Raw genomic sequence first — 27913 nt, 5'->3', positions numbered from 1 at the left:
CAAGGGTAAGTGATGAATTCTGAGGTTTATTTTAGGGAGAGTTAAGAAGGGAAACCCAAGCACGCTGGGAAGGGGGGAGGAGACAGAGAAGACCCCTCCCATAGGGGGAGAGACCGGAGGAGGAGGCTGCAGAGAGAAAGACACACAAAGAAGATACCACATACATATCACACACACACACACACACACACACACACACACCACACATACACACACCCCACCATACATACACACCACACACACAGCATGCATACCACAGACATACACACACCATGCGTACCACACACACACCATACATACACACCCCCCCACACACACAAGGCGCAGGTCAGAGGGTATGAACCAGACATGCAGTCATAATGAGCTGCCCTGAGGGGTCGTTAATTAGTCAGACAGCTTGATTGTCAGGTAGCCAGTCAGGAGAGGACCCAAAAGGGAACCAGGAGGGATGTCACCACCTGCTCCAGTGGAACAAGAGTTTAGCATCTGACTCAGCCTATCCAGTCGGCTCTCACGGCTACTCACGTGGTCAGGCCTCTTCCTGAGCCAACCCCAGATCCCAGACCAATCAGCTCTCTCTCATAACTCATTTGAACCTGAGGATCAAGCCCACCACAATAAGGTTATAAATAGGCTGGGGGGGGGGTGGTACATGCCTTTAATCCCAGCAGAGGTAGGAGGAGTGCTGTGAGTTCAAGGCCACCCTGAGACTACATAGTGAAGTTCAGGTCAGCCTGAGCTAGAGTGAAACCCTGCCTAAAAAAAAAAAATAAATAAATAAATAGATGCTTACCAAGTGGACACAGCCTCTTTTTGGCTGTTTATCTCTCCTGAACTGCCAGGTCCCTTCTCTGGTAAACCCTCTTCATCTTAGGCCAGCTGGGCTAATGTTGAGGAACACCCCCCCATTCCGACATGAGCTCTGTTCCCGCTCCTGCTAGCCCCATGGCGGGAGTTCTCTATACTTTCTTCTTTCCTTCTCTTAATCAAGTCTCTCTGAGTCTTACCCTCTGGTCGATGGATTTGAATTCTTTTTTTATTTTTAATTAATTAATTTATTTATTTGAGAGTGACAGACACAGAGAGAAAGACAGATAGATGGAGAGAGAGAGAATGGGCGCGCCAGGGCTTCCAGCCTCTGCAAACGAACTCCAGATGCGTGCGCCCCCTTGTGCATCTGGCTAACATGGGACCTGGGGAACCGAGCCTCGAACCGGGGTCCTTAGGCTTCACAGGCAAGCGCTTAACCACTAAGCCATCTCTCCAGCCCTGAATTCTTTAAATTTATAAGACAAGGACCCGTGATACCCCAAATATATTGATGTGTCGGCGTATAATGGTGTATTGGCAAGGTACTCCATCATCAGATGAGGTGTGAAAGGAGGGACTTGATTGGTTGGTGGCTCAAGATGCTAATCCAGGAAGGGCCACTGGTGTCAAACCAAGGAAAGCTGTGCGTGGTGACACACATCTTTAATCCCACCACTTGGGAGGCAGAGTTAGGAGGAGCTCCATGATTTCAAGGCCAGCCTGGGCTACAGAGTGAGTTCCAGGTCAGCCTGGGCTACCGTGAGACCCTACCTCAAAACAAACAAATAGAAGTTGAGGAGAAGCACTGGAGTGTCGTGTGCACCTTGGATGAGACTGAATCAAACAGGAGTTCTAGTCCTACCAGGGCGGGGAAGGTGAGCTTCTTGTTTCCGCAGGTGACTCCCCAGATGACTACCTATCAGGAGAAAGCTGCCTTGCTTCTAGTCTGTACCACTGCCAAATATGTTGAGTTGGAGTTGTTTTCTTTTCATTTTATATGTTTTTCTTTATTTGCATATTGTGTGTGGATGGGTGAGCCAGGGTCTATAGCACTATAAACGAACACCAGAAGCATATACCCTACCTGGTCCTGGGAAATCAGACCTCCAGCAGGCTTTGCAAGCAAGTGTCTCTAGCCCCTGAGCCACCTCCCCAGCCCTGTATGCTGAGTTTCTTGTGTATTGTTAGTGGCATATGAAGAAAGTTCATGGGGCTGGGACAGGCCCCATGGGTAAGGTGCCTGTTACACAAGCATGAAGACCTAAGTTCGAATCCCCAGCACCCAAGCAAAAAGGCTGGGTGTGATAGCCTGTGTCTGCAATCTCAGCGCTGGAGACGTGGAGACAGGAGGCCCCCTGGCCAGCAAGTGGGCTCCAGGCTCAAGGAGGCCCTGTCTCTAAGGAGGTAGACAGCCTTCTTGAAGATGACACCCAAGGTTATCCTCTGGCCTCACATGCACGCGTACACGCACATGCAGATACTGACCCACACGCATGCATAAAAAAGAAGTGCTAGCAAGTCAACACGAAAGACAGCCTTCATGCATGCAGTTGAACATGCCTGAATTAAACCACCATGGATATAAAACACAATTCTTTTTTTTAATTTTTTTTAATTTTTTTAATTTATTTATCTGAGAGTGACAGACACAGAGAGAAGGACAGATAGAGGGAGAGAGAGAGAATGGGCGCGCCAGGGCCTCCAGCCTCTGCAAACGAACTCCAGACGCGTGCGCCCCCTTGTGCATCTGGCTAACGTGGGACCTGGGGAACCGAGCCTCAAACTGGGGTCCTTAGGCTTCACAGGCAAGCGTTTAACCACTAAGCCATCTCTCCAGCCCCACAATTCTTTTTTTTTTTTTAATTTTTTATTTATTTATTTGAGAGCGACAGACACAGAGAGAAAGACAGATAGAGGGAGAGAGAGAGAATGGGCGCGCCAGGGCTTCCAGCCTCTGCAAACGAACTCCAGACGCGTGCGCCCCCTTGTGCATCTGGCTAACGTGGGACCTGGGGAACCGAGCCTCGAACCAGGGTCCCTAGGCTTCACAGGCAAGCGCTTAACCGCTAAGTCATCTCTCCAGCCCCCACAATTCTTTTTTTAAAAATGTTTTATTTATTTATTTGAGAGAGAAATAGTCAGGTAGAGACAGAGAGAGAGAGAGAGAGAGAATGGGCACACCAGGGCCTCCAGCCTCTACAGACAAACTCCAGATTCACGTACCCCTTGTACATCTGGCTTACATGGCAAATCAAACCTGGGTCCTTAGGCTTTGCAGGCAAGCTCCTTAACCACTAAGCCATCTCTCCAGCCTAAACACAATTTTTTTTTTTTTTTTTTTTTTTATTTTGGAGGTAGGGTCTCACTCTGGCCCAGGCTGACCTGGAATTCACTATGTAGTCTCACTATGGGGCCTCCAACTCTCGGTGATCCTCCTACCAGTGCCTCCCAAGTGCTGGGATTAAAGGCATGCACCATGCCTGGCTTCCAAACACAATTCTTTTTTGAGGCAGGGTCTCACTCTAGCCCCAACTAACCTGGACCTCATGATGATCCTCCGACCTCAGCCTCCCCAGTGCTGGGATTATAGGAGTGAGCCACTGCCATTGGAAATTTGCATCTGCCCTGAACATGTGCTGCATCTTCCCTTGTCACTGTCTTGAAGTGACGTAGTATGACAAGCGTGCACATGGCAGGGCCATCATGCTGGTGTCCTGAGTTGTTGGAGGGATTAGAGGTCCGTGGAGGGCGTGTGTAGGTGATAGGCAAGCCCTGTGCTGTGTACAAAAAGGACCTTTGCTTTCATGGGTTCTGGTATCTTTGGGGGTCCGAGGACCAGGCCTCAGAGGATACAGTACCCCAAACCCAGCAAGCTTCTTATATGAACTCAATGCTATCCAGGGTCCACTGTCTGTCTATGGCAGCCTTCTAACGTCATGGAGCATGGGGTGAGAGGAATCACTCTCTAGTTCCAAAGTTCATACACAAAACAGTTTTGGCAAGTGGAATATGGAAGCACAATATCTTTTTTTTTTTTTTTAGAGAGAGAGAGAATAATGGGCATGCCAGGGCCTCTAGCCACTGCAAACAAACTCCAGATGCAAGCACTACCATGTGCATCTGGCTTATGTGAGACCTGGAGAATCAAACTTGGGTCCTTAGATTTTGTAGGCAAGTGCCTTAACCACTAAGCCATCTCTCCAGCCCTACATCTTTTTTAAAAAACTTTTTCATTTATTTATTTGCAAACAGAGAGAGAGGGAGACAGGGAGGGAGAAAGGGAGAAAGAGGGAGAGAATGGGCACTCCAGGGCCTCTAGCCATTGCCTATGAGCCCCAGACACATGTGTCACCATGTGCATCTGGCTTTATGTAGGTTCTGGGGAATAGAACTTGGGTCACAGGCAAGTGCCTGAACTGCTAAGCCATCTCTCCAGCCCATGGCATACATCTTTAATCTCAGCACTTGGGTGGCTGAGGAAGGAGCATCACAGTGAGTTCAAGGCCTGCCTGGGTTACAGAGTGAGATCATGTCTCTAAAACAAACAAAACTGTTTGTTTAGTCTGGGTATGGTGGCACATGCCTTTAATCCCAGCACTTGGGAGGCAGAGATAGGAAGATCTCTGTGAGTTTGAGGCTATCCTGAGACTACATAATGAATTCCAGGTCAGTCTGGGGTAGTGTGAGAGACCCTACTTCAAAATCAACAACAACAAAAAAAGTCATTCATGGGCTGGAGAGATAGCTTAGCAGTTAAGGCATTTGCCAGCAAATCCAAAGGACCCAGTTCAATTCTCCAGGACCCAAGTAAGCCAGATGCACAAGGTGGCCCATACGTCTGGAGTTCATTTGCAGCGGCTGATGATCTGGCATGCCTATTCTCTCTCTATCTCTCTGTCTATCTCTTTTTTTCTCTTAAATAAATAAATAAGGGCTGGAGAGATGGCTTAGCGGTTAAGCGCTTGCCTGTGAAGCCTAAGGACCCCGGTTCGAGGCTCGATTCCCCAGGACCCACGTTGGCCAGATGCACAAGGGGGCACACGCGTCTGGAGTTCGTTTGCAGAGGCTGGAAGCCCTGGCGCGCCCATTCTCTCTCTCTCCCTCTATCTGTCTTTCTCTCTGTGTCTGTCGCTCTCAAATAAATAAATTTAAAAAAAATAAATAAATATTTTTTGAAAGTTATTTACAGGGCTGGAGGAATGGTTTAGTGATTAAGGCACTTGCCTGTGAAGCCAAAGGACCCAGGTTTGATTTCCCAGGACCCATGTAAACCAGATGCACAAGGTGGCGCATGTGTCTGGAGTTCTTTTGCAGTGGCTGGAGGTCCTGGCGCACCCATTCTATCTCTATCTCTCTCTCTCTCTCTCTCTCCTTCCCTCTCTTTCTCTCTCAAATAAATAATAAATTAAAATATATTAAAAAATATTCACAGCAGCTCCCACAACAAACCTATTATAGAGGCTGAGCAAGAGGATCCTGTGAGCCCAGGAGTTTGGGACCAATTAGGACACAGGAATTTCTTCATAATCTTTCTTTAAGTTGTTTTTGAAACTGAGTCTCATGTAGCTCAAGCTGGCCTTGAAGTATCTATGCAGTCAGGGATGACCTTAAACTCCTAATCCTCCTGCCTCAGCCCCGAGTACAGAGATGACACGTGTGTACAACCATGTCAGGTTTCCGCTGTGCTGGGGATGGAACCCAGGGCCCTGTGTGTGCTAGTGAGCACTACCCACTGAGCCTGGTCTCTTCTACCATCTCCTTACTGATGGCTTCTGCCCAAGCCACACTCATCAAAGAGGAAGCAGCTTCTCTCTTTCTGTCACCCACTATCAGTTTCTTCACTCCTTGAGCATCATAGAAATGGAATCCCGTACTGAGTGCCTCTAACTTCTGCTGGAGGAAATGTTCTTAGGATTCACACACATGACTTCACCGATTAGTCACAAGTTTGTCCTTTTTCACTGGGTAGTCGTAGTCCACTGTGTGGATTATCATTGTTTACCCATTGTCTCACAGACAGGCATCTAGGCAGGTTCCAGGTCTTTTGCAGTTATCCATCAACACCTGGGAACATCTTGTCCCAGTTTGTGGAGTTATGTCCCTTTCTGTCTTGGACAGATCCCTTGGAGTAGAATCACTGGGTCATGGGGTGAGCGTGTGTTTAAAAAACAACTAGGGCTGGAAGGATGGCTTAGCGGTTAAGGCATTCGTCTGCAAAGCCAAAGGACCCAGGTTCAATTCCCCAGGACCCAGATGCACAAGGGGGCACATGTGTCTGGAGTTTGTTTGCAGTGGCTAGAGACCCTGATGCTTCCATTCTCTCCCTCCCTCTCTTTCTGTCTCTGTCCCCGTCTCCCTCTCTCTCTTTCTCTGTCAAGTAAATAAATAAATAAATAATTTTTTAAAACGGCCAAATACTTTTCCATGGTATCACTGACACGTAGGAGACTTCCAGTTTCCCTGCCTTCTCCCCAGTACTTAATATTGTCCACCTTTTCCATTACTGCCATTTCATTTCTAATATCACTGTGGTGGTCTGATCCAGGTGCCCCTCACATACTCATGTGTGCTGAATGCAGGTCCCCAGCTGGTGGCAATTTGGGAATCAGAGGCTCCTGGAGGCAGTGTATTGTTGGGGGCAGTCTTATGGGTGTTTTTTGCCACACTCTCCTTTTGCTGTTGTCCATCTGATGTTGGCTGGGAGGTGATGACCACCCTCTGCTCATGTCATCATTTCCCCCTGCTATCATGGAGCTTCCTCTTGCGTGTGTAAGCCAAAATAAACCCTTCCCGCCTACAAGCTGCTCTTGGTTGGGTGTTTACTGCCAGCTGGCCTCAAACTCATGGTGATCCTCCTGCCTCAGCCTCCTGAGTGTTGCGATGACAGGTTTCTGCAGTGCTGGGCATGGAATCAAGGGCCTGTGCCTGTCAGACAAGTACTCTAGCCACTGAGCTACAGTCTCAGCTCCGGGTTTGACTTTCATTCTACTGCTGAGCCACACTGAGCACTTTCAGGGTCTTATTAGCCGGTTCTCGGGCAGGCTGAACAATCCCGCCCCATCCCGCCTGAGGCTCTCCAACATCTTCAACCTGTAGGTTAAGAAACCTCCGGGCTGGAGAGATGGTTTAACGGTTAAGCGCTTGCCTGTGAAGCCTAAGGACCCCGGTTCGAGGCTCGGTTCCCCAGGTCCCACGTTAGCCAGATGCACAAGGGGGCGCACACGTCTGGAGTTCGTTTGCAGAGGCTGGAAGCCCTGGCGCACCCATTCTCTCTCTCTCCCTCTATCTGTCTTTCTCTCTGTGTCTGTCGCTCTCAAATAAATAAATAAAAAATTTAAAAAAAAAAAAAGAAACCTCCACCACTTTGGGAAACTTTATCATGCTTTCTACAAAGAAGGCTTCCACCCACTCCTCTCTCTTTCCAGAGCTACAGTCACGTGTGCATAGTTGTCACATCCTGTCCTGTCACATGTCCCCTGGGCTTGCTTCTGCTCTTGTCTCCATACTTCTTTTTTTTTTTTAACTATTTTATTTTTATTTATTGAGAGAAATAGAGAGAGAAAATGGGCACACCAGGGCCTCCAGCTGCTGCAGACGAACTCCAGGCACATGCACCACCTTGTGCATGTGGCTTACATGGGTCCTGGGGAATCGAACCTGGGTCCTTTGCCTTTGTAGGAAATGTCTTAACCACTAAGCCATCTCTGCAGCCCCTCCATACTTCTTCTGTTCTAGACATTTTGCTCTGGCGTTTCTCCTTGCTCAGTAATTTCTATCCCTTTACCCAGTTCTTGCAGTTCAGATACTGGATTCTTTTTGGAATCACGGCATATTACATAGGCCAATATTTCTCCCCATTCCTCGTTTCCAACTTGCTGCTGGCATTAGAGAGAGAGAGAATGGGCACTCCAGGGCCTCCTGCTGCTGCAAATGACCTGCAGACCCATGTGCCACTTTGTGTATCTGGCTTCACGTGGATACTGAGGAATCAAACCTGGGTCGTTAGGCTTCGCAGGCAAGTGCCTTAACCGCTAAGCCATGTCTCCAGCCCTTGCCTGTTCTTTTTTGCTGATTTTCTCTCATGTCATCTTGTCTGCTTGTGGACCTGGCTGTTATTGTTGTGCTGGGCTACATGCTGTATTTGCATATTTACAAACAGAAATACTCTGAGGCTAGAGATGCTGCCTTTACCCTGGAGGTTTGTGTGGCTCTGTGCTTTTTTTTTTAAGGTAGGGTCTCACTCTAGCCCAGGCTGACCTGGAACTCACTCTGTAGCCTCAAGCTAGCCTCAAACTCACAACAACTCCCCTACCTCTACCTTCCAAGTGCTGGCATTAAAGGTGTGTGCCACCTCGCCCGGCTCGTGGCTTTGTCTTGTGTGCAGGGCCATGTGTAGTCAAATACACTGAATCCAGCACGGTGAGCCGAGATGACTCAAATCTCCAGCTTCCTTTGCTGCAGGGACCTTTGTACTTGGCGATGACGCCACGTGAATTGTCTTAACTCTCCCCAAGAGGGAATTTACCTCTCTGTCCCCCCTCAACAGGCCCAACACCCAGACCTCTGTCTCTGGACGCCTCACCTTATGAGATGGATAGAAATACTAGCCAAAAGCCGGGTGTGGTGGCACACGCCTTTAATCCCAGCACTCAGGAGGCAGAGGTAGGAGGATCGCCATGAGTTCGAGGGCACCCTGAGACTGCATAGTGAATTCCAGGTCATTCTGGGCTACAGAGAGACCCTACCTTCAAAGATAAAACAAAACAAGAAATACTAGCCAACTTTTTAGCAACCCACCTACTTGCAGAAAAAGGGACCCCAAACCAGAATAGTCTTGCTTTGTTTTTGTTTTGAGACAGATCTCATGTAGCCCAGGTTGGCCTTGAGCACACTGTAGCTAAGGATGACCCTGAACTCCTGATCCTGTATCCTCTACATCCCACGTGCTGGGAAGACAGGCGTGCGCCATCACGTCTGGCTTATATGGTGCTGGGGATGAAGCCAGCATGCCAGGCAGGTGCTACAGCCCTGGCCTTGTTAAGCGTTCTTCACCATCTTAATACCCCTCTTCCAGCCACTGCAAATGAACTCCAGATGGATGCACCGCCTTGTACAGCTGGCTTATGTGGGTCCTGGGGAATTGAACCAAGGTTCTTAGGCTTTGCAAGCAAGTTCCTTAACTGCTAAGCCATCTCTCCAACCCTAGATTCTATTTTAAAAATGCTCTTCCTGTTTTTTTTAGAGAGAGAATAAGAGAGAGAGAATTGGCATGCTAGGGCCTCAGCCACTGAAACTGAACTCCAGATGTTTGTGCCACCTAGTGGGCATGTGCCACCTTGCAATTGCCTCACCTTTGTGCATCTGGCTTATGTGGGATCTGGAGAGTCGAACATGGGTCCTTAGGCTTCTCAGGCAAGCACCTTAACCGCTAAGCCATCTCTCCAGCTCCCAGCTGCCATTTGTATCCTCTGCCTAGCCTCTCTTGTTTGCCTCCCCCATGCCCAACCAGGTGACTCTGACTGTATCCTTTGACCACAGTTGTACAAAGGACCTCAACACATCTCCCTCCAAAGTCCAAATGGCTAAGAAGGGGATCACAAATGCAGGCCATCTTGGTCTTAGAGAGACAGAGTGACAGGTGGGGACTGATCCCATCATCAGTCATCTGAGCAAGTCTCATTTTCCGGTTGAAAAGGACAAGACAAGACATAACCCTGGGGACAGCCAGGACCTGAAACCGGATTTTCTATTCTGTGCCCCTGTCAGGCACCTGCAGCACCTTCAGCCTTTGGCACGAGGCCCTGGGGTGACCTCACCTCTCTGGACCTGAATGTTCTGTGGATCCTGCTGAAGGGTTATGCAACTGGGATTCGCCAGAGGGCCTGTGTGCCTAGTCATGTCCATAAACAGAGTGCCAATGACTGAAGTGTGATGCGTCACTGTAGACTCCACAAACAAGCATGTAGCCCAGGCTGGCCTGGAACTCCATATGTAGCCGAGGCTGGCCTTGAACTCCAGATCCCCCCCTGCTGCATCATCCCCAGGGTTGGAATGACAGGCATGCACCAGAATGCCCAGCTTTTTGGGGGGTTTTCTATTGTGGGACACATGGTTGAACAAAATTTAATTTTTTTCTTTTTCTTTCTTTCTTTCTTTTTTTTTTTTTTTTTTTGAGGAACGGTCTCACTCTAGCCCAGGCTGACCTGGAACTCATTGAGGCCAGTCTTGAACTCATGGAGATAATCCTGCCTCGGCTTCCTGAGTGCTGGGATTAAAGGTGTGAGCCTCCGTGCCTGGCCTCAAACTTGCAGTTAGCCTCCTGCCTCCACTTCCCAGTGCTGACATGACAAGCGTGTGCCACCATGCCTGGTTCATGCTGTGCTGAGGATGGGCTCAGGACTGCATGCATGCCAGTGTACACTGAGCTCCAGTTCCAGCTTTTTTTAAAAAAAAATTTTTTTTGATTGACAGCTTCCATAAGTAAAGACAATGAGCCATGATAATTCCCTCTCCTTCCCCACTTTCCCCTCATACATCCACCCTCCATCATGTCCCCTCCCCTTCTCATTCAGTCTCTCTTTTATTTTGATGTCATCATCTTTTCCTCCTATTATGATGGTCTTGTGTAGGTAGTGTCAGGCACTGTGAGGTCATGGATGTCCAGGCCATTTGGTGTCTGGAGGAGCACGTTGTAAGGAGTCCTACCCTTCCTTTGGCTCTTACATTCTCTCCACCTCCTCTTCCAAAATGGACCCTGAGCCTTGGAACATTTGATAGAAATGTTTTAGCGCTGAGTGCTCCTTGGTCACTTCTCAGCACCATGGTGCCTTTTGGATCATCCCAGTGGTCACTGCCATCTGAAAAGAGAAGCTTCTCTAACCAAAAGTGAGAGTAGCATTAATATATGGCTATGAATGTTAAGAGAAGTGCTTATAGGACAGTTTGGTGGGCATAATATATGCATTTAGCCAGACAACATCAACAGCCCCAGCTTGTGTGTGTGTGTGTGTGTGTGTGTGCACGTGTGTGTGCACGTGTACATGTGGAGGCCTGAGGACAACCTCGGTGTCATCCTTAGGCACCATCACCTCACTGGCCTGAAGCTCACTGACTGGGCCAGACTGACTGGCCAGTGAGGCCCAGGGATCCCTCTGCCTCCTCCTCCCAGTGCGAATATTGCAATGCACACCACCGTGCCTGACATCTATCTGAGGACTGAATCCAGGTCCTCATGCATGTGTGGCGCCTTACCCACTGGGCCCGTGCCCACACCTTTACTAGGTTTCCAGGGCCACATGCATCATGGTGGTCCTTTGCCTCACCTGAGTCTCTGGACGGGCCAGGGGAGAGGCCTCAGGGCGTGAATGAGATTTCTTAAGTACTCCCAGCAAACCGGCCCGTCCACATTCACCCGTTCGCTCGTTCAGATCACTAGCTGATGATGCCAAATCTTCTAATAGTTGTGTTTACACCTCACGCTGACCACTGGTCTCTCAGGGCGCTCTTCGTGGCTGCTGGCTTCTGTACCCCCCCTTTCCTGTCTCACGAGGCTAGGAGGTTTGCCAAGACCTGTCCAGAGAAGAGCGTGTCCTTCTGAACATTGCAACAGAGTTCACTGGGACTCAGTGAGGGGAGGCAGCTTTCCCAAGGACACATAGCTTGTAAGAGCCTGGTGATTCCCACGGCGATTTTGCCTAGTGGGGTTCTCTCTTTGCCATCAAGCTGGCCTTGAACTCACAGCGATCCTCCTACCTCTGCCTTTAGAGAGCTGGGATTAAAGGCAAGCACTACCATGCCCAGCTTTTTTTTTTTTTAATTTTTATTTATTTGAGAGAAAGGCAGTAAGGGTGTGCCAGAGCCTCCTGCCATTGCAAACAAACTCCAGAGGCATGCACCACTTTGTGCATGTGGCTTTATGTGAGTGCTGGGGAATCGAACTGGGGCCATCAGGCCTTGCCAAGTAAACAGCTTTAACCAATGATCCATCTCTCCAGCCCTTTATGCAGTTTCTCTGACTCAGAGGGACTTTGGTTTCTATTGTTTGGCTTGGTGTGTATGTGTGTGTGTGTATGTATACATGTGCATGTGTGTGGTGTGTGTATGCATGTGTGTAATGTGTGTGTGTGTGGGGGGGGTGCATGTGGATGCCAAAAATCAATGTTAGATGTCTTCCTCTATCACTCTCCACCTTTTATGTTTTTAGTATTTTTTTCTTTTTTGAGGTAGGGTCTCGCTCTAGCTCAGGCTGACGTGGAGCTCACTCTGCAGTCTCAGGCTGGCCTCGAACTCACAGTGATCCTCTTACCTCTGCCTCCTGAGTGCTGGTATTAAAGGCGTGCGTCACCATGCCCAGCACTATTTTAATTTTTATTTGCTTATTTGCAAGGAAGGGAGGAGGAAGGAAGAGAGAGGGTGCAAATGAACTCCAGGCACATGTACCACATTGTGCCTCTGACAACACATGGGCACTAGGCAATTAAACCGGGTTGTCAGGCTTTGCAGGCAAGTGCCTTAACTGCTGAGCCATCTCTCCAGCTCTCCAACTTGTTTTACTGAGACAGGCTCTCTCGCTGACCTGGGCTCATCCGTGAGGCTAGACTAGCTGCCTCGTGAGCTCAGGAATCCTGTCTCTACCTCTGCAGCGCTGGGATTACAGGCATGTGCCAACACACTCAGCTTTTATGTGAGTCCTGGGGATCTGAACTCAGGTCCTTATGCTTACACAACAAGTGCTCTTACCTGTTGAGCTATCTCCTCAAGGTGTCATGTAGCCCAGGCTGGCCTTGAACATGTTCTGTAACCAAGGATGACCTTGAACCCCTGATCCTCCTGCCTCTACCTCCTGAGCGCTAGAGATGGAAGCCCAGAGTCTGGTGCATGCTGGGCAAGTGCCCTACCTACTGAGCCACAGCCCATGGAACGCCTTAGGATGCCAATAAAACTGAACTTGGTGTGGAACAGGCAGTTCAATCTGGGTCATTGTTGGAACACAAAGTCACCAGAGTTCAAACTGGTTTCCATTTCACCTTTTAGATGGCAGGGTTTCCCTGGTAAAGGAGATTTACAAAGGCCTTAGTCTTTGCCCCCAGGGGACAATTGTCATGTTTGAACAGTGAGGCATGGAATGGATGGTGAACAGGTCGTTGCTCACACCCTGCAGGGCCCTGAGAGAGTAACCCCTTGATGTCCCCAGTTCCCTTTGACCATTGCGCATGGGCCCAGATCACAGGCTAGCTCCAGCTCTCTGTCTCCGACACCATCATCAATTTAAGGGCTTTCTTTTTCCTGGCCCCTGTCTGTCAGGCCATTCAGCAAACATTCCTGTCAGCTGCTTACACAGTGAGGGTCAATCTCCAGCAGTAAGGGGGATGACATTGGTCAGGGTCCAAGGTCAGGGGAACCCCACAAAGTTGTATATACTGTACCATGTCGCCACTGGGGAGGCCTGGAGGTAATGACAGGACCCCACCCGACTCTTTCAGACTGCCTGGGACTCTAGAGTTGTTTCTGGCACATAGTGGAATAGGCTTTGTCATCTCAGCATTCCAGAAGCTGAGGCAAGAGGATCAGGAGTTCAGGGCCAACCTCGGCTAGATAGCAAGACCATGTCTCAGGTTAAGAACGAACAGGACTGGGAGATGCTTGGTGAGTAAAGTGCTTGCCACAGGAGTATAAGGACCTAAATTTTGTTCCCCAGAACCCATGTAAAATTTCAGGCATGGAGGCATACTCCTGTAATCCCAGGCCTGGGAAGGTGGAGACATGAGGATTCCTGGGACTTGATGATCAGTTGGTCCAACCTAATCAGTGAGCTCCAGGTTTAGTGAAAGACCCTGTCTCAAAATATAAGGTAGTGCCAGGCATGGTGGCACACGCCTGTAATCCCAGCACTCAAAAGGCAGAGGCCAGCCTGAAACTACATAGTGAATCCCAGGCCAGCCTGGGCTAGAGAGTGAGACCTTACCTCGGGGGAGGGGGGCGGCAGAAAGTGACTGAGAAAGACACCTCACAATGACCTCTGACCTCTCTCCATCGTTATCTATGTATACATATAAAGTGTGAAATGAATCACCAAGGTGTGCGGGGTGAAGGAAGCCTCATTATTTGTGGAGTATGTCTCCATTCGTAGGACATTATGCACCCCCCCCAAAAAAACATTGAGCTTTGTTTGTGGGGGACAGGACAGGGCAGCATTTGGGGTGATGGCAATGGCTGGTGTCTTGGTGATAGCATAGCTATGTGTCTGTAGACCCTCCATCCACAGTGACGGTGTCACTAAGGGGAACCGTGAAAAGAATGGATCTTCTACCTTCCTTTGCTTATCTATTATTGTCATAGTTGTTGTTTTTCTTTTTTTAATGTATTATTTATTTATTTGAGAGAGAGAGAGAAAGGGGCAGAGAGAGATAGAGAATGGGCACGCCAGGGCCTCCAGCTGCTGTGAACCAACTCCAGATGTATGTGCCGCCTTGTGCATCTGGCTTTACGTGGGTCCTGGGGAATCGAACCCATATCCTTTGGCTTTGCAGGCAAGTGCCTTAACTGCTAAGCCATCTCTCCCAGTCCTGTTTTTGTTTTTCTAAGACAGGAACTGGCTATGTGGCTGAGGATGGCCCTGAACTCCTAAAACTCCTGCCTCTGCCTCTGCCTCTTGCATGCTGGGCTGACAGACCTGCGCCACAGGTTTGGTGTAGCCTTCCTGGGATCCTTTGAGGGCTTCTCAGTACCCATGTCTTTCTGTCACCGTGACGTCTCTGAGGCTGGTGGTCTCTGTGTCATTTCGTGGGTACTTGTCACGAAGACATTCTCCATGTGGGGCCTCAGTGCTGCTGTGGCTGTGACCTCCTTCCTCTTTCCCATTGCTGCATTGTGTGAACACATTGTCCAAGGCTGTGGTTTATTTTCATTCTGTGACTTGTTCTGTGGAATCTCAGCTGGGTGAGGGTCTGGGGAGCTCCTGGCAAAGAGCTGGTGGAGGCTGGGAACCTTAGTGGGCACTTGGCAGGACTTGGGATGCCCACAGAGAACATCACTGTGGGACGTTATGTTCCTTATTTGAGACAAAGTGGAATCCTTTCTCTGCTTACCCTAGACCCCAGAACACACTCTGCTGGGCACATAGATCCCTAAGGGGACCCCAGCTTCTGGGAGCTGCCTTCTCTCTCGTTCCCCACTCAGTGTGAGGATTTCCATGTGACAAGAGGGCTGGGCCACAGGACACATGATCTCTTGGGGTCTGTGGTAACTCCTGACCCAAGGGTGTGAGTTGGGCCTGACTGAACCCAGGGCATGTAGAGTGATCGCTGGGGTAATATGTGGCTGTCATACTAAAGGAGCCCCTGGCACAGAGTGGGTGGAAGCTGTGGACTGTCAGGACGCCACCCAGAGAATGACCAGCCAGTGTCCACAGAACCCAGGGGGCACTTGGGAACTTGACCGCTTTCTCCTCAGAGAGACCAGCCTGGGTCCAGAGCTGCTCATTCCTCTTATGTGCTTTTGCACTTTGAAGACTCTGCTCAGCCCAGCGAGCTGCTTTCTGGGTGATCATGACACACCCTGGGGGCCGCTGCCCTTACCCTGACTGCTCACATCACCGTGCCAATATTGTTTTCCCCTTGAGGGGAGCTCAAAGATGGAGTGGCTTCCTGGCTATTAGCTCCCGGGCAGCCCAGGGCTTGGCAGTACCATTCAAGAACTATTTTTAGATCTCCTCACCCTAAGTGATGCTCGGAGCAGCGCCAGGTTGAGCCTGTCCTGCCAGGAGGCTGGGGCAGCTGTCACTCATGGGCAAGGGCTGGACGCTCTGCAGCCCCCGCCAGCCGCTCCACCCCCAGCCTGCCAGACAGGACCCAAGGCCACGTGCCTTGCGGACAGGACGGGAATGTGCGGCTGACTCAGCACCGCTGTGGCTTTGGCTGTTGTTGACCTGCTCCTCGGTGGGGGCATGACTGAGGTGTGAGTCAGGGAATGGCCTGTGGTGGGTGACACCTACCTCAGCCGTGTTAGGGCCATCAGCCTGACAGAGGTGCAGGAAGGGCCAAGTCCCAATATAGTGTGAGAGGATAACAGACAGCGTGGACACCAACCTACAACGTAACACACATGGTATAAAGTGCTTACGTGCAAACATGGGCACAATGACACATCTGTGCAGAGATTAACCATGAACAGAGGCAGCCTAGGACCCACAGCGAGGACTGGGGGCGTGGTCAGAGGCAGAGTGACAGCCTAGAACCCACAGTGAGGGCTGGGGGCGTGGTCAGAGGCAGAGTGACAGCCTGGAACCCACAGTGAGGGCTGGGGGCGTGGTCAGAGGTAGAGTGACAGCCTAGAACCCACAGTGAGGCAGGGGGCGTGGTCAGAGGTAGAGTGACAGCCTAGAACCCACAGTGAGGGCTGGGGGCGTGGTCAGTGCTAGAGTGACAGCCTAGAACCCACAGTGAGGGCTGGGGGCGTGGTCAGAGGTAGAGTGACAGCCTGGAACCCACAGTGAGGGCTGGAGGCGTGGTCAGAGGTAGAGTGACAGCCTAGAACCCACAGTGAGGCTGGGGGCGTGGTCAGAGGTAGAGTGACAGCCTAGAATCCACAGTGAGGCTGGGGGCGTGGTCAGCGGTAGAGTGACAGCCTGGAACCCACAGTGAGGGCTGGGGGCGTGGTCAGTGGTAGAGTGACAGCCTGGAACCCACAGTGAGGGCTGGGGGCGTGGTCAGAGGGAGAGTGACAGCCTGGAACCCACAGTGAGGGCTGGGGGCGTGGTCAGAGGTAGAGTGACAGCCTGGAACCCACAGTGAGGGCTGGGGGCGTGGTCAGAGGTAGAGTGACAGCCTGGAACCCACAGTGAGGCTGGGGGCGTGGTCAGAGGTAGAGTGACAGCCTGGAACCCACAGTGAGGGCTGGGGGCGTGGTCAGAGGTAGAGTGACAGCCTAGAACCCACAGTGAGGGCTGGGGGCGTGGTCAGCGGTAGAGTGACAGCCTAGAATCCACAGTGAGGCTGGGGGCGTGGTCAGAGGTAGAGTGACAGCCTGGAACCCACAGTGAGGGCTGGGGGCGTGGTCAGAGGTAGAGTGACAGCCTAGAACCCACAGTGAGGGCTGGGGGCGTGGTCAGAGGTAGAGTGACAGCCTGGAACCCACAGTGAGGGCTGGGGGCGTGGTCAGAGGTAGAGTGACAGCCTAGAACCCACAGTGAGGGCTGGGGGCGTGGTCAGCGGTAGAGTGACAGCCTAGAACCCACAGTGAGGGCTGGGGGCGTGGTCAGAGGTAGAGTGACAGCCTGGAACCCACAGTGAGAGCTGGGGGCGTGGTCAGAGGTAGAGTGACAGCCTAGGAACCCACAGTGAGGGCTGGGGGCGTGGTCAGCGGTAGAGTGACAGCCTAGAACCCACAGTGAGGGCTGGGGGCGTGGTCAGAGGTAGAGTGACAGCCTGGAACCCACAGTGAGGGCTGGGGGCGTGGTCAGAGGTAGAGTGACAGCCTAGAACCCACAGTGAGGGCTGGGGGCGTGGTCAGAGGTAGAGTGACAGCCTGGAACCCACAGTGAGGGCTGGGGGCGTGGTCAGAGGTAGAGTGACAGCCTGGAACCCACAGTGAGGGCTGGGGGCGTGGTCAGCGGTAGAGTGACAGCCTAGAATCCACAGTGAGGCTGGGGGCGTGGTCAGCGGTAGAGTGACAGCCTAGAACCCACAGTGAGGGCTGGGGGCGTGGTCAGAGGTAGAGTGACAGCCTGGAACCCACAGTGAGGCGGGAGCATCACTGGCAGTCAAACTCGGGCCTAGCTTGGGCATACTGACCCTCATACACCAGGATACATGTCCATCTGTGTGCCCACATGTGTGTTTCCCCAATCTTACATACACAGAACATACAGTGCATTCAGTGCACGTGGACACACACACACTCGCGCATAAACATACGCCCACATACACCTCTGCACACTGACAGGTGGAGAGACAGCACACCCGCAGTCATGTGCCCCTCACATCCATGCTTCACACACACACACACACACACACACACACACACACACACACACACTTGTGTGTGTCCTGACTTGCACACACTGACAAAATCACGCAATGATACACAGCCACATCCCGTGCATGAAAACCCTGGCATGCACGTGATGCAGCCTTCTTGGCCTGGGTTCCAGTCCACCCACAGCCAGCCTCTCTTAACGTTTTGCCCAAAACAGGAAGCCAGTGAGGCCAGGGCTGGATGGTCACCTGGCAGCTGGGGTGGCTTCAGGGGACCTGGGGCTGTGGTGGACTTTGTGACTGGGCTGCTTAGCACCACTCCACTCCAGGGCGTCCAAGGAAAACACCCAATTCAACCAGCCCTTTTGTTCTCTGTGCAGCTATATTTAGCACTAATTTACAGCTGAACAAGGGCGGTTTTCCCTTTGCTGCCTGGAAGTTGTGTGGAGCAGGAACTTTCTGGAGCCGGCATGATGCTTCTCCAGCAGACAGACTCCACACTTTTCTGCCCCCAGAAGTGTGCTGGATGTCTGCCTGCAGCCAGGGGAGCCAGGCTGGGTGGAAGGATTTTTTTTTCTTTTTTTTTAATTGAACCCTTGATTAAATTGACTGTCAAGTTGGGCTTGGTGGCACATGCCTATCATCCCAGAACTTGAGAGCTGAGGCAGAAGGATAGCCAAGAGCTCCCGGCCAGCATGTGATGCTTAGCCAGAGCTGACTCAGGACAAGGATCCTTGAAAGTTTGAGTCCAGTCGCAACAAAGAGCCTACAGAGACTTTATGGAGCTCTCCTCCAGGGTTTCCCAGTGTGAGAGGGTCCAAAACCACAGTGCGATGATGTCAGTCAGCTAGCCGCTGCATCCTTCAGTCTCACTAGCTCAGTTTTTTTTTTTTAATTTATTTATTTATTTATTTGAGAGCGACAGACACAGAGAGAAAGACAGATAGAGGGAGAGAGAGAGAATGGGCGCGCCAGGGCTTCCAGCCTCTGCAAACGAACTCCAGACACGTGCGCCCCCTTGTGCATCTGGCTAACGTGGGACCTGGGGAACCGAGCCTCGAACCGGGGTCCTTAGGCTTCACAGGCAAGCACTTAACCGCTAAGCCATCTCTCCAGCCCAGCTCAGTTTTTTTTTAACACTTTCTTTTTAATTATTTGCAAGCACAGAGATGCACAGAGACAGAGAGAATGGGCATACCAGGTCCTCTTAGCCACTGCAAATGAACTCCAGACACATATACCACTTTGTGCATCTGGCTTATGTGGGTACTGGGGAATCAAACCTCTGTCCTTAGGCTTTGTAGGCTAGTGCCTTAACTGATAAGCCATCTCTCCAGCTCCTTTTTTTTTTTTTTTTATGCAACAGAGCAAGAGAGAGAGAGAATTGGTGCACCAGGGCCTCCATCCACTGCACTTGAACTCCAGACACATGTGCCACCTTGTACACATGTGCGACCTTGTACATTGCGTCACCTTGACCTGGAGAGTTGAACATGGGTCTTTAGGCTTTGCGGGCCAAGTGCCTAAGCCACTAAGCCATCTCTCCAGCCCTTGTTTCGTTTTTGAGACAAGGTCTCAGGTATCCCAGGCTGGCCTTGAACACCTACTTGTCTGCCTCACAAATGCTGGCTGACAGGCTCTCACTGTCATGACTGGTTTATGTCGGGTATGGAGAGAACCCAGGGGCCCAGGCATGCTAGGTGAGTGCTGTACCCCAGACCAAAGAAGTAGGTGTTTCGTTGTTGCCTTAAGGTACAGAGGAGAGTTATACATCCAAATTAGAAAAATAAATTATCTCAGAAGAAAAAAAAATTAAAAAATTACCTCAGAAGGCTGAGGTAGGAGGATCACTGTGAGTTCAATGGCAGCACAGGATACAGAGTGAGTTCCAGGACAGCCTGGGCTAGAATGACACCCTACCTTGAAAAAGAAAAAGAAATTATCATGGTTCATTCATGGCTACTGGGAACATAAAAGGAGGCAGCCTCTATGGAGAAATTTCTCAATATCTCTTTTTCCCTTTGCTTTTCCTTTTCTTTTCTAATATGGGGTCTTACTCTGTTAGTCTAGAACGGTAGAATCTCACTCCAGCTTAGACTGACCTGGAATTCACTGTGTAGTCTCAAGGTGGCCTCGAACTCTCAGTGATCCTCCTACCTCTGCCTCCCGAGTGCTGGGATTAAAGGTGTGCGCCACCATACCTGGCCTCCCTCGCCCTCTTCAGTGCTGGCATGACAGTTGTGAGCCACATGCCTGGCTCTGGAGATTTCTCAAGAAAAGAAATCAACACATGCACTTGCCATCTGACCCAGTAATTGCACTTCTCAGTACTTATGCCGAGAAACTAAGACATCTGTCCACACAGATGTTTGCAGCTGTTTTACTCATGGTGGATAAAAACTCAAACCAGCTGGGAGTGGTGGCGCACGCCTTTAATCCCAGCACTCGGGTGGCAGAGGTAGGAGGATCACCATGAGTTCAAGGCCACCCTGAGACTACATAGTGAACTCCAGATCAGCCTGAGCTAAAGCAAGACCCTACCTCAGAAAACCAAAAAAAAAAAAAAAAAAAAAAGAGAGAGACAAAAAAGAAAAAACACCTCAAGCCAGCCCAGAGCCTCTTCAAAGGTGAAGGGTCAGACCTGGTGGCACATGCTTGTTCTCAGGTGGAGGCAGAACTTGAGTTAAAGGCCAGAGTGGAAACTTAGCAGGTCCCTGCATCAAAATTAAATTTAGGGCTGGAGAGATGGCTTAGCGGTTAAGCGCTTGCCTGTGAAGCCTAAGGACCCCGGTTCGAGGCCCGGTTCCCCAGGTCCCACGTTAGCCAGATGCACAAGGGGGCGCACGCGTCTGGAGTTCGTTTGCAGTGGCTGGAAGCCCTGGCGCGCCCATTCTCTCTCTCTCCCTCTATCTGTCTTTCTCTCTGTCTGTCACTCTCAAATAAATAAATAAAAATTGAACAAAAAATAAAAAAAAATTAAATTTAAGGGATGAGGAGATGGTTCAGCAGTTAAAGATACTTGCTTACAAAGCCTGCTGGCTGGGGTTCAATTCTCCTGTACCCAAATAAAGCCAGACACAATCTGTTTGCAGAGCAAGCAGTAAGCAGCCCGTGATATCCATGCTTTCTCTCTTGTAAATAAAGTTAATTTTAAATTTTAATTTGAGAAATTAAGTTTTTAAAAAAAGAATCACTAGGGCTGGTGGCATGGTCAGTCATTGAATCCCTGCCTGGAACCCACAGTGAGGACTGGGGGCGTGGTCAGAGGTAGAGTGACAGCCTAGAACCCACAGTGAGGCCGGGGGCGTGGTCAGAGGTAGAGTGACAGCTTAGAACCCACAGTGAGAGCTGGGTTGTGGTCAGTGGTAGAGTGACATTCTAGAACCCACAGTGAAGACTGGGGTGTGGTCATCAGTACAGTGACATTCTAGAACCCACAGTGAAGGCTGGGGGCGTGGTCAGCTGTAGAGTGACATTCTAGAACCCACAGTTAGGACTGTAGGTGTGTCTGGATGGCAGAGCAAAAGTTTATCAACATAAGGTCCTGGTTTCCGGCTCCAACTCTGGGAGGGTTTGGAGAACCCTGGGGATGTGAGCTGGCCTCTCCAGCGTTTAAGGCCCTGTGCACTTTCCCAGATTCTCACCCTCCTTGGCAGCCTTCTACAATAAGTCATCCAGGGCAGGAAAGGCTTAGTTAGTTCTTTGTCCCTCGACAGGTCATGTCCTTGGTGGCTATCCTGGAAGAACAAGACTTCTGTATGACTCTTTAGCTTTCGGGGGGGACCAGAGGCCTCCAGCACATGTGGTCAGGCTTTGGTTTAATGCTTAGCACAGTGCATGGTTTGCGGTGGGTGGTCTCAATCCCTGGACAGTATTTGCTGAGTGAATGAATGAGCGAGTGAGAAGGGACTGTGGAGCAGGGCAGAGATCAGAGAAGACATTGTACCCCTCCATCTCAGCACCTCTCATAGTGACCGTTCATGGTCACGACCAGAGAGCACTGTCACAGAGTCACCATGCTTGATGGTGCACCCACCCCTTGTCCTGGACACCTGAGGACACAGACAGCTTAGCCACTTGCCTGAGGGGTCTGCAGGGTGGTGGGACAGGTAGCCCGGGGCTCTTGCGGCACCACCCGCCAGCTCATGTCTATCTGTTCCCCGACAGCTCTCTCTTGACGCTGGGGTCCACTGATGGCACACAATGTCAAGCACTAACAACGTCGCTCAAGCCCGAAAGCTGGTGGAACAGCTTCGCATTGAAGCTGGCATCGAGCGTATCAAGGTGAGCCGGAAAGGGGCTGGTGATGCCCAAGCAACCTTGTGAGTTGTTGAGACAACCTGATGTGCCCAAGGGAGCTAGGTGTAAATGCCATGGGCCAGAGAAGAGAGAGCTTACTGACCTTCTCCCTCACGGTGCTGTCTGGATCTGTGACTACTAAGGATGTGGACATAAGTTACAGAAAGGCAGATGGAATATCCCACTGCTTGCTTGCTTCCCCCACACACACACTTCTTTTTTTGGTTTTTCAGGGTAGGGTCTCACTCTAGCCCAGGCTGACCTGGAATTCACTATGGAGTCTCAGGGTGACCTCAAACTCACGGCAATCTTCCTATCTCTGCCTCCCAAGTGCTGGGATTAAAGGTGTGCGCCACCACGCCCAGCTTCCCCTCATTTTTTTAATATAGGGTCTTGCTCTAGCCCAGGCTGAGCTGGAATTCAGTATCAGATTGACCTTGAACTCACAGCGATCCTCCTATCTCTGCCTCCCTAGTGTTGGGATTAAAGAAGTACACCACCATGCCCAACTATTACCTGCTTTCTAACACCATTGTTCACATTTATTTAGTTAGTTATCTATTTATTTAGGGAGGAGAGATTTATTTATTTGTTTGTTTCTTTATTTATTTATTGGGGGAAGACAGAGAGAATGGGCACTCCAGTGTTTCTAGCCCCAGCAAACGAATTCCAGATGCATGCGCCAGTTTGGGTGTGGCTCACATGGGTTCTGGTGAATGGAATTTAGGTCCTTCAGCTTGCAGACAAATGCCCTAACTACTAAGCCGTCTCTCCAGCCATATATATATATTTTTTTTATTTTTTATTTTTTTGGTTTTCCGAGGTAGGGTCTCACTGTAGCCCAGGCTGACCTGGAATTCACTATGGAGTCTCAGGGTGGCCTCGATCTCACGGTGATCCTCCTACCTCTGCCTCCCAAGTGCTGGGATTAAAGGCGTGCAACACCACACCCGGCTATATACTTTTTTTGAAATAAACATACTTAATTTTTTTTTTTTTTTTTGCTAAGTAAGGAAAAAGAGGTCTGGGGCTGAGGCTTAGTGGTCCAGTCTTGCTCTGCATGTAGGGACCCTTGGGATTAATCTCTAACACTGCAGAGAGGGCAGGAAGGAAGGAGGAGGAGAGAGAGATGTGCAGAGGCCCTGGGTTCCATCATTAGTATCATAAACATTACATTAATAATATTTGGCCCCACAGCCTAGCCAGACACATCGCACTGACAGTCACCGCCCCTCCCCCCCACACTCATTCAGACCTTGGTTCATTGGAGAGAGGTAGCCTTGGCCCCAAGTGCTCCCAGCTGGGGAAGACACACACCTGCTGGCCAGGTGGGAGGTGGGGTCTGGAAGGAATCTGATGGGATGTGCGTCCCCAGCCCTCCCTGACCCTTGAGTCTTGCAGGAGGGTCTGTGGCGGCCCAGTGGGGGTGCTCCAAGGAGGTATCTGGCAGCTGAGAGCCCATCTGAGAACCAACCTACATATTCGGAGTGTTCCTTCGGGCTGAACTCCGAAAAAGAGCCCTTGAAGTGGTTTTCTCTCTGTGAACTCATGCCAGTCCCCCAGCCCCACTGAGGGCTGATTCATCTTGGCCTGTTTGATGTCAACAGGAGCCCCCCACTGCCTCTTCCCAAGTCTGTGGGTAGCAGTGGGATGTCTCCCAAAAAAGCAAAGAAAAGAACCCTCGGCCTAAGTGTGGGGACTGCGATGAAGGGCCCACGTGCCAGGAGCCAGCACTGGCTAATTTCAGGCCTGGTAACCATTCTTGGGATCGAGGAGGGTGGCTTTTCAAGTCAGAGTCTAGAGCAGGCTGCATCTGGGTCTTCCAAGCCACAGCCAGCAAGCTCACAGTGGCAATTTTCTCTGTCTGTGGGCAGGACAGTCCCCTGGGGCCGGTCAGCTTGGTGGATCCCCAAGGCCAGCCTGTGGGTTCTCAGGGGATAGCACCAGGGGATGATGCTTTGGGGGTCCCTGAAGTCTTAGCATAGATAGGGACGTCAGGTAAGATGCAGATACCCTGGACATGGTGACACATTCCTGTCATACCACCACTTGAGACACAGGGGCAGGATTGTCATGAATTTGAGGTCAACCTGAGCTATACACAGTTCAAGGCCAGCACAGGCTACAGAGGAAGACCTTACCTCAAAAACAACGATGACAAAGTGTCTGAAGTCCCAGACAGACACCAGAGGCCAGGGCTGGGGAGATGGCCAAGCAGTTAAGGGTGCTTACTTGAAAAGTCTGATGGCATGAGTTTGGCTCCCCAGTACCCACACAGTGCCAGATGTACAAACTGGTACATGCATTTAGAGATCATTTGCAATGGCAAGAGACCCTGGTTCACATGTGCTCATTTTCTCTCTCTCTCAAAATAAATACATACACAAATAAATCATATAAATATATATGTATGTATGTATATATATACACATACATATATATAGTTTAAAAAAAACAGAGGCTAAGGAAGGGGGTTAAGTCCCACAGAGCATCCTCACCGCAGGCAACATCCAGAAGCAATGGGATATGTCCCCAGGAACCCTGGGCTCTGACATTTGACAGCCAGCCCCCAGCCCTGTTGGGCTAAGCATAATGAGGTGCATACTAGGGTTGTGACCAGGAAGGAGTGCTGAGGCAAATTCCTGCAGAGGCAGACCTCCCATGACAGAAAGCATCAGTGACAGTGGGATGAGCCAGGACCCTATGGGTTCAGGCTGCGACAGAGTTATAGGTCAAGGTTATCTCCTCCTCACTGGGGACTACAGTTTCTTACTGGGGATTCTAAGCTGTCAGTCTACAGCTGACCACGCCCCCAGCCCTCACTGTGGGTTCTAGGCTGTCACTCTACCTCTGACCACGCCCCCAGCCCTCACTGTGGGTTCTAGGCTGTCACTCTACCTCTGGCCACGCCCCCAGCCCTCGCTGTGGGTTCTAGGCTGTCACTCTACCTCTGACCACGCCCCCAGCCCTCACTGTGGGTTCTAGGCTGTCACTCTACCTCTGACCACGCCCCCAGCCCTCACTGTGGGTTCTAGGCTGTCACTCTACCTCTGACCACGCCCCCAGTCCTCACTGTGAGTCCTAGGCTGTCACTTTACCGCTGACCACGCCCCTAGCTCCCATAAATGATATTTACACATTCTCTCACTGAACACGCTGTGGTTGAGGTTCCCCCACATTATCCTATGAGTCCGAGCTTTGCTCCTTTTAGTGGCTGTGGGATATTCCCCAGTGGGGTGGGCCTTGCTTTGTGTGCCTGCTTCCAGCCTCCGAGTGTGGACATGGGGCTGTTCTCACCTTCGGACTGCTGGGCCCCTCTGGCCCCTCTGACCGTCCCTGTCCCTTGCTTGTGTCCACGCACAGGTCTCCAAAGCCTCATCAGAGCTCATGAGCTACTGTGAGCAGCACCACAGGAACGACCCCTTGCTGGTTGGCGTCCCCGCCTCGGAGAATCCGTTTAAAGACAAGAAGCCTTGCATCATCCTATAGCCTCCCCCCACCCCAGCCTCAGCCCCGGGGACCTCCCACAGACCGCCCCAACCCGGGAGTGGTGTCTTGCAGCTACCTCCCAGTGGGCCTACCTGAGGCACCTGGCAGCGAGGTAAAAGCTTCTTCGCACTGCTCGTTGCAGGTGCTGGGAGATGGCTGCGTGTGTAAAGCGCCTGGCACACAAGGGTGAGGGCCAGAGCGCAGTCCCCAGAACCCATGTGAAAACGCCGCGTGCGGTGACAGGCGTCTGCCCTGCCAGCGCTGGGGAGGTAGAGACCGGAGGATCCCTGGGCTTGCTGATCGGCCAGCCAAGCCTACTTGTTGAGCTCTAGGTCCAGTGAGACCCTGTCTCCTGACGAAGAACACTTGAGGTTGTCCTCTGCCACCACACTTGGGCGAACACACACACGCACGCACGCACGCACACACACACACACACACACACAAACATGACAAGTAGCCCAAACCTCCCAGTTGCTATTTGGATGATTCAGAGCAGTAAGGAGAGATCAGGTGGCCTTGCTGTGTGGCCGTTCTCTCAAAAGTAACCATTGGTGAAAGCCTATCCCCAGTTATGAACATATATATATATATATATTTTTTTTTTTTGAGGCAAGGTCTCATTCTAGCCCAGGCTGGCCTTGAATTCACAGTTGTACCCCTGCCTTAGCCTCCTGAGTGATGGGATGAAAGGCATGTGTCACCACACCTGGCTGGTATTTTCTTTTCCTTCCTTCCTTCCTTTTCCAATTTCTTTCATTCTTTGTTTTCTAAGGCAGGGGTCTAATTGGGATACAGATGTGGCTTGACATAATGAATATTTGCTCCATTTAAAACAATCATTATTCAAGCCAAGCATGGTGGCTCACGCCTTTAATCCCAGTGTTCAGCAGGTGAAGGCAGGAGGATTGCCATGAATTCCAGGTTGGCCTAGGCTAGGGTGAGACCCTGCCTTGAGAAAAATCATCATCCCATGATGCTGGTTCCAATCCGAGGCTACAGCTATTGCTGTGCCCTGCCACATAAACCACACATGCATTTGTGGGGTAGGGATGGGGGATTTTGTGGCAAAATGTACCCTGTGTCACCAAATGTCACCCTTTCATATAGTACTGTTCACCTCCCCACCAAACCCTTTCCCAGGGAACTGGATTCATCCAGGAAATGGATGTTCAGGTCTTGTCCCAGGTTACAGCCACGTGGTGGCTGGTAGTTCCCTGTTTTCTCCCAGTTCCTGTGGTCAACATGGTCATCATGTGACACACACACACACACACACGATAGGGGGTGGTCCTTGCTTGGTGGGTGAGACAGTCCTTATGCTTCAGCTGTAAAAAGCTGTTAAGTTGCCTCTAAGTGTCTGCAAAGGACTCTGGGAGATAAGGCCCTATGTCCCCTTTGTGGTCCCTGCTGGGTAGGAACCCGGGACCTCTGGTGTGAGGACCAGAGGCATGTTTGCCTTGGGACTCTACCATATCAGAGGGCCAACTTTTTCTCTCCATGGCCTTTGCCCATACTATATCCCCAGCCCTCTCTGTTTTGTTTTTAAATTTACTGTGAGTGAGGGTCAGCTAAGTTGGCCAGGTTGGCCTTGAATTTAGGATCTTCCTGCCTCAGGTTCACAGGTAGCTGGGATAACAACTGCACCAGCATGCTCAGTATAGGGCTGTTTTTTAGGATGATTTTGTCCACTGTCAGGACAATGATAGGGACAGAGAGAAATCAGCCAGTTGAACCCACAGCCATGCTAACATTGGGGACCCACATGGTCCTGGACTCAGAGTCTGCAGCTTCCTGTCTCCTAGGATGGAACTAGTATAGAAGCAAACACTGAAAGCCAAACTGACAGCAAATAAAGTCCACAAACCCATCCCAGGCGCCATGCAACGCAAGCCTATGATCCCAGTACTTGGGAGGCTGAGGCAGGAGGATCACCATGAGTAGAAGGCTGACCTGGTCAACAGAGTGAGTTCCAGGTCAGTCTGGGCTAGAGTGAGACTCTGCCTTAAAAAAAATTTAATATTAAGCCTGGCATGATGGCACATGCCTTTAATCCCAGCACTCGGGAGGCAAAGGTAGGATTGCCATGAATTCGAGGCCACCCTGGAACTACATAGTGAATTCCAGGTCAGCCTGGGCTAGAATGAAATCCTACCTTGAAAAAAAATTAATATTAAAAAATCCTGTGCCAAAAAAATAAATAAATAAAATTTAAAAATCCTGTGCCAAGCCAGTCCCTGGGCAGTTGCTCAGGTTGTGCATACGGCCAGTGAATGGACTCAGCACCTTCACGCTCCTTCCCCAGTTCTCCAGGAGCAGCTTGGCTGCTGGGTAGGTGCTGG

At 50.7% G+C, this 27913-nt stretch overlaps 1 protein-coding gene across 1 annotated transcript in view; it reads left to right on the top strand.

Moving 5' to 3' along the window:
• Gng7 (G protein subunit gamma 7) overlaps window positions 1-27593 on the top strand; it is a 127164-nt gene extending 99571 nt beyond the window's left edge. Inside the window, exons 3-4 of the mRNA XM_004654920.2 lie at window positions 21951-22067; window positions 25446-27593. Of these exons, the coding sequence (XP_004654977.1) occupies window positions 21987-22067; window positions 25446-25571 (207 nt within the window). The 5' untranslated portion in view covers window positions 21951-21986 and the 3' untranslated portion in view covers window positions 25572-27593. The remainder of the gene's footprint in view (window positions 1-21950; window positions 22068-25445) is intronic.
• The last annotated feature ends 320 nt before the right edge of the window (window positions 27594-27913 follow it).

This window comes from Jaculus jaculus, chromosome 15, assembly GCF_020740685.1.
Source record: "Jaculus jaculus isolate mJacJac1 chromosome 15, mJacJac1.mat.Y.cur, whole genome shotgun sequence".
NCBI lineage: Eukaryota > Metazoa > Chordata > Mammalia > Rodentia > Dipodidae > Jaculus > Jaculus jaculus.
Note: the sequence above shows the minus strand (reverse complement) of the source record. Positions and strands in the feature narration are given on the sequence as shown.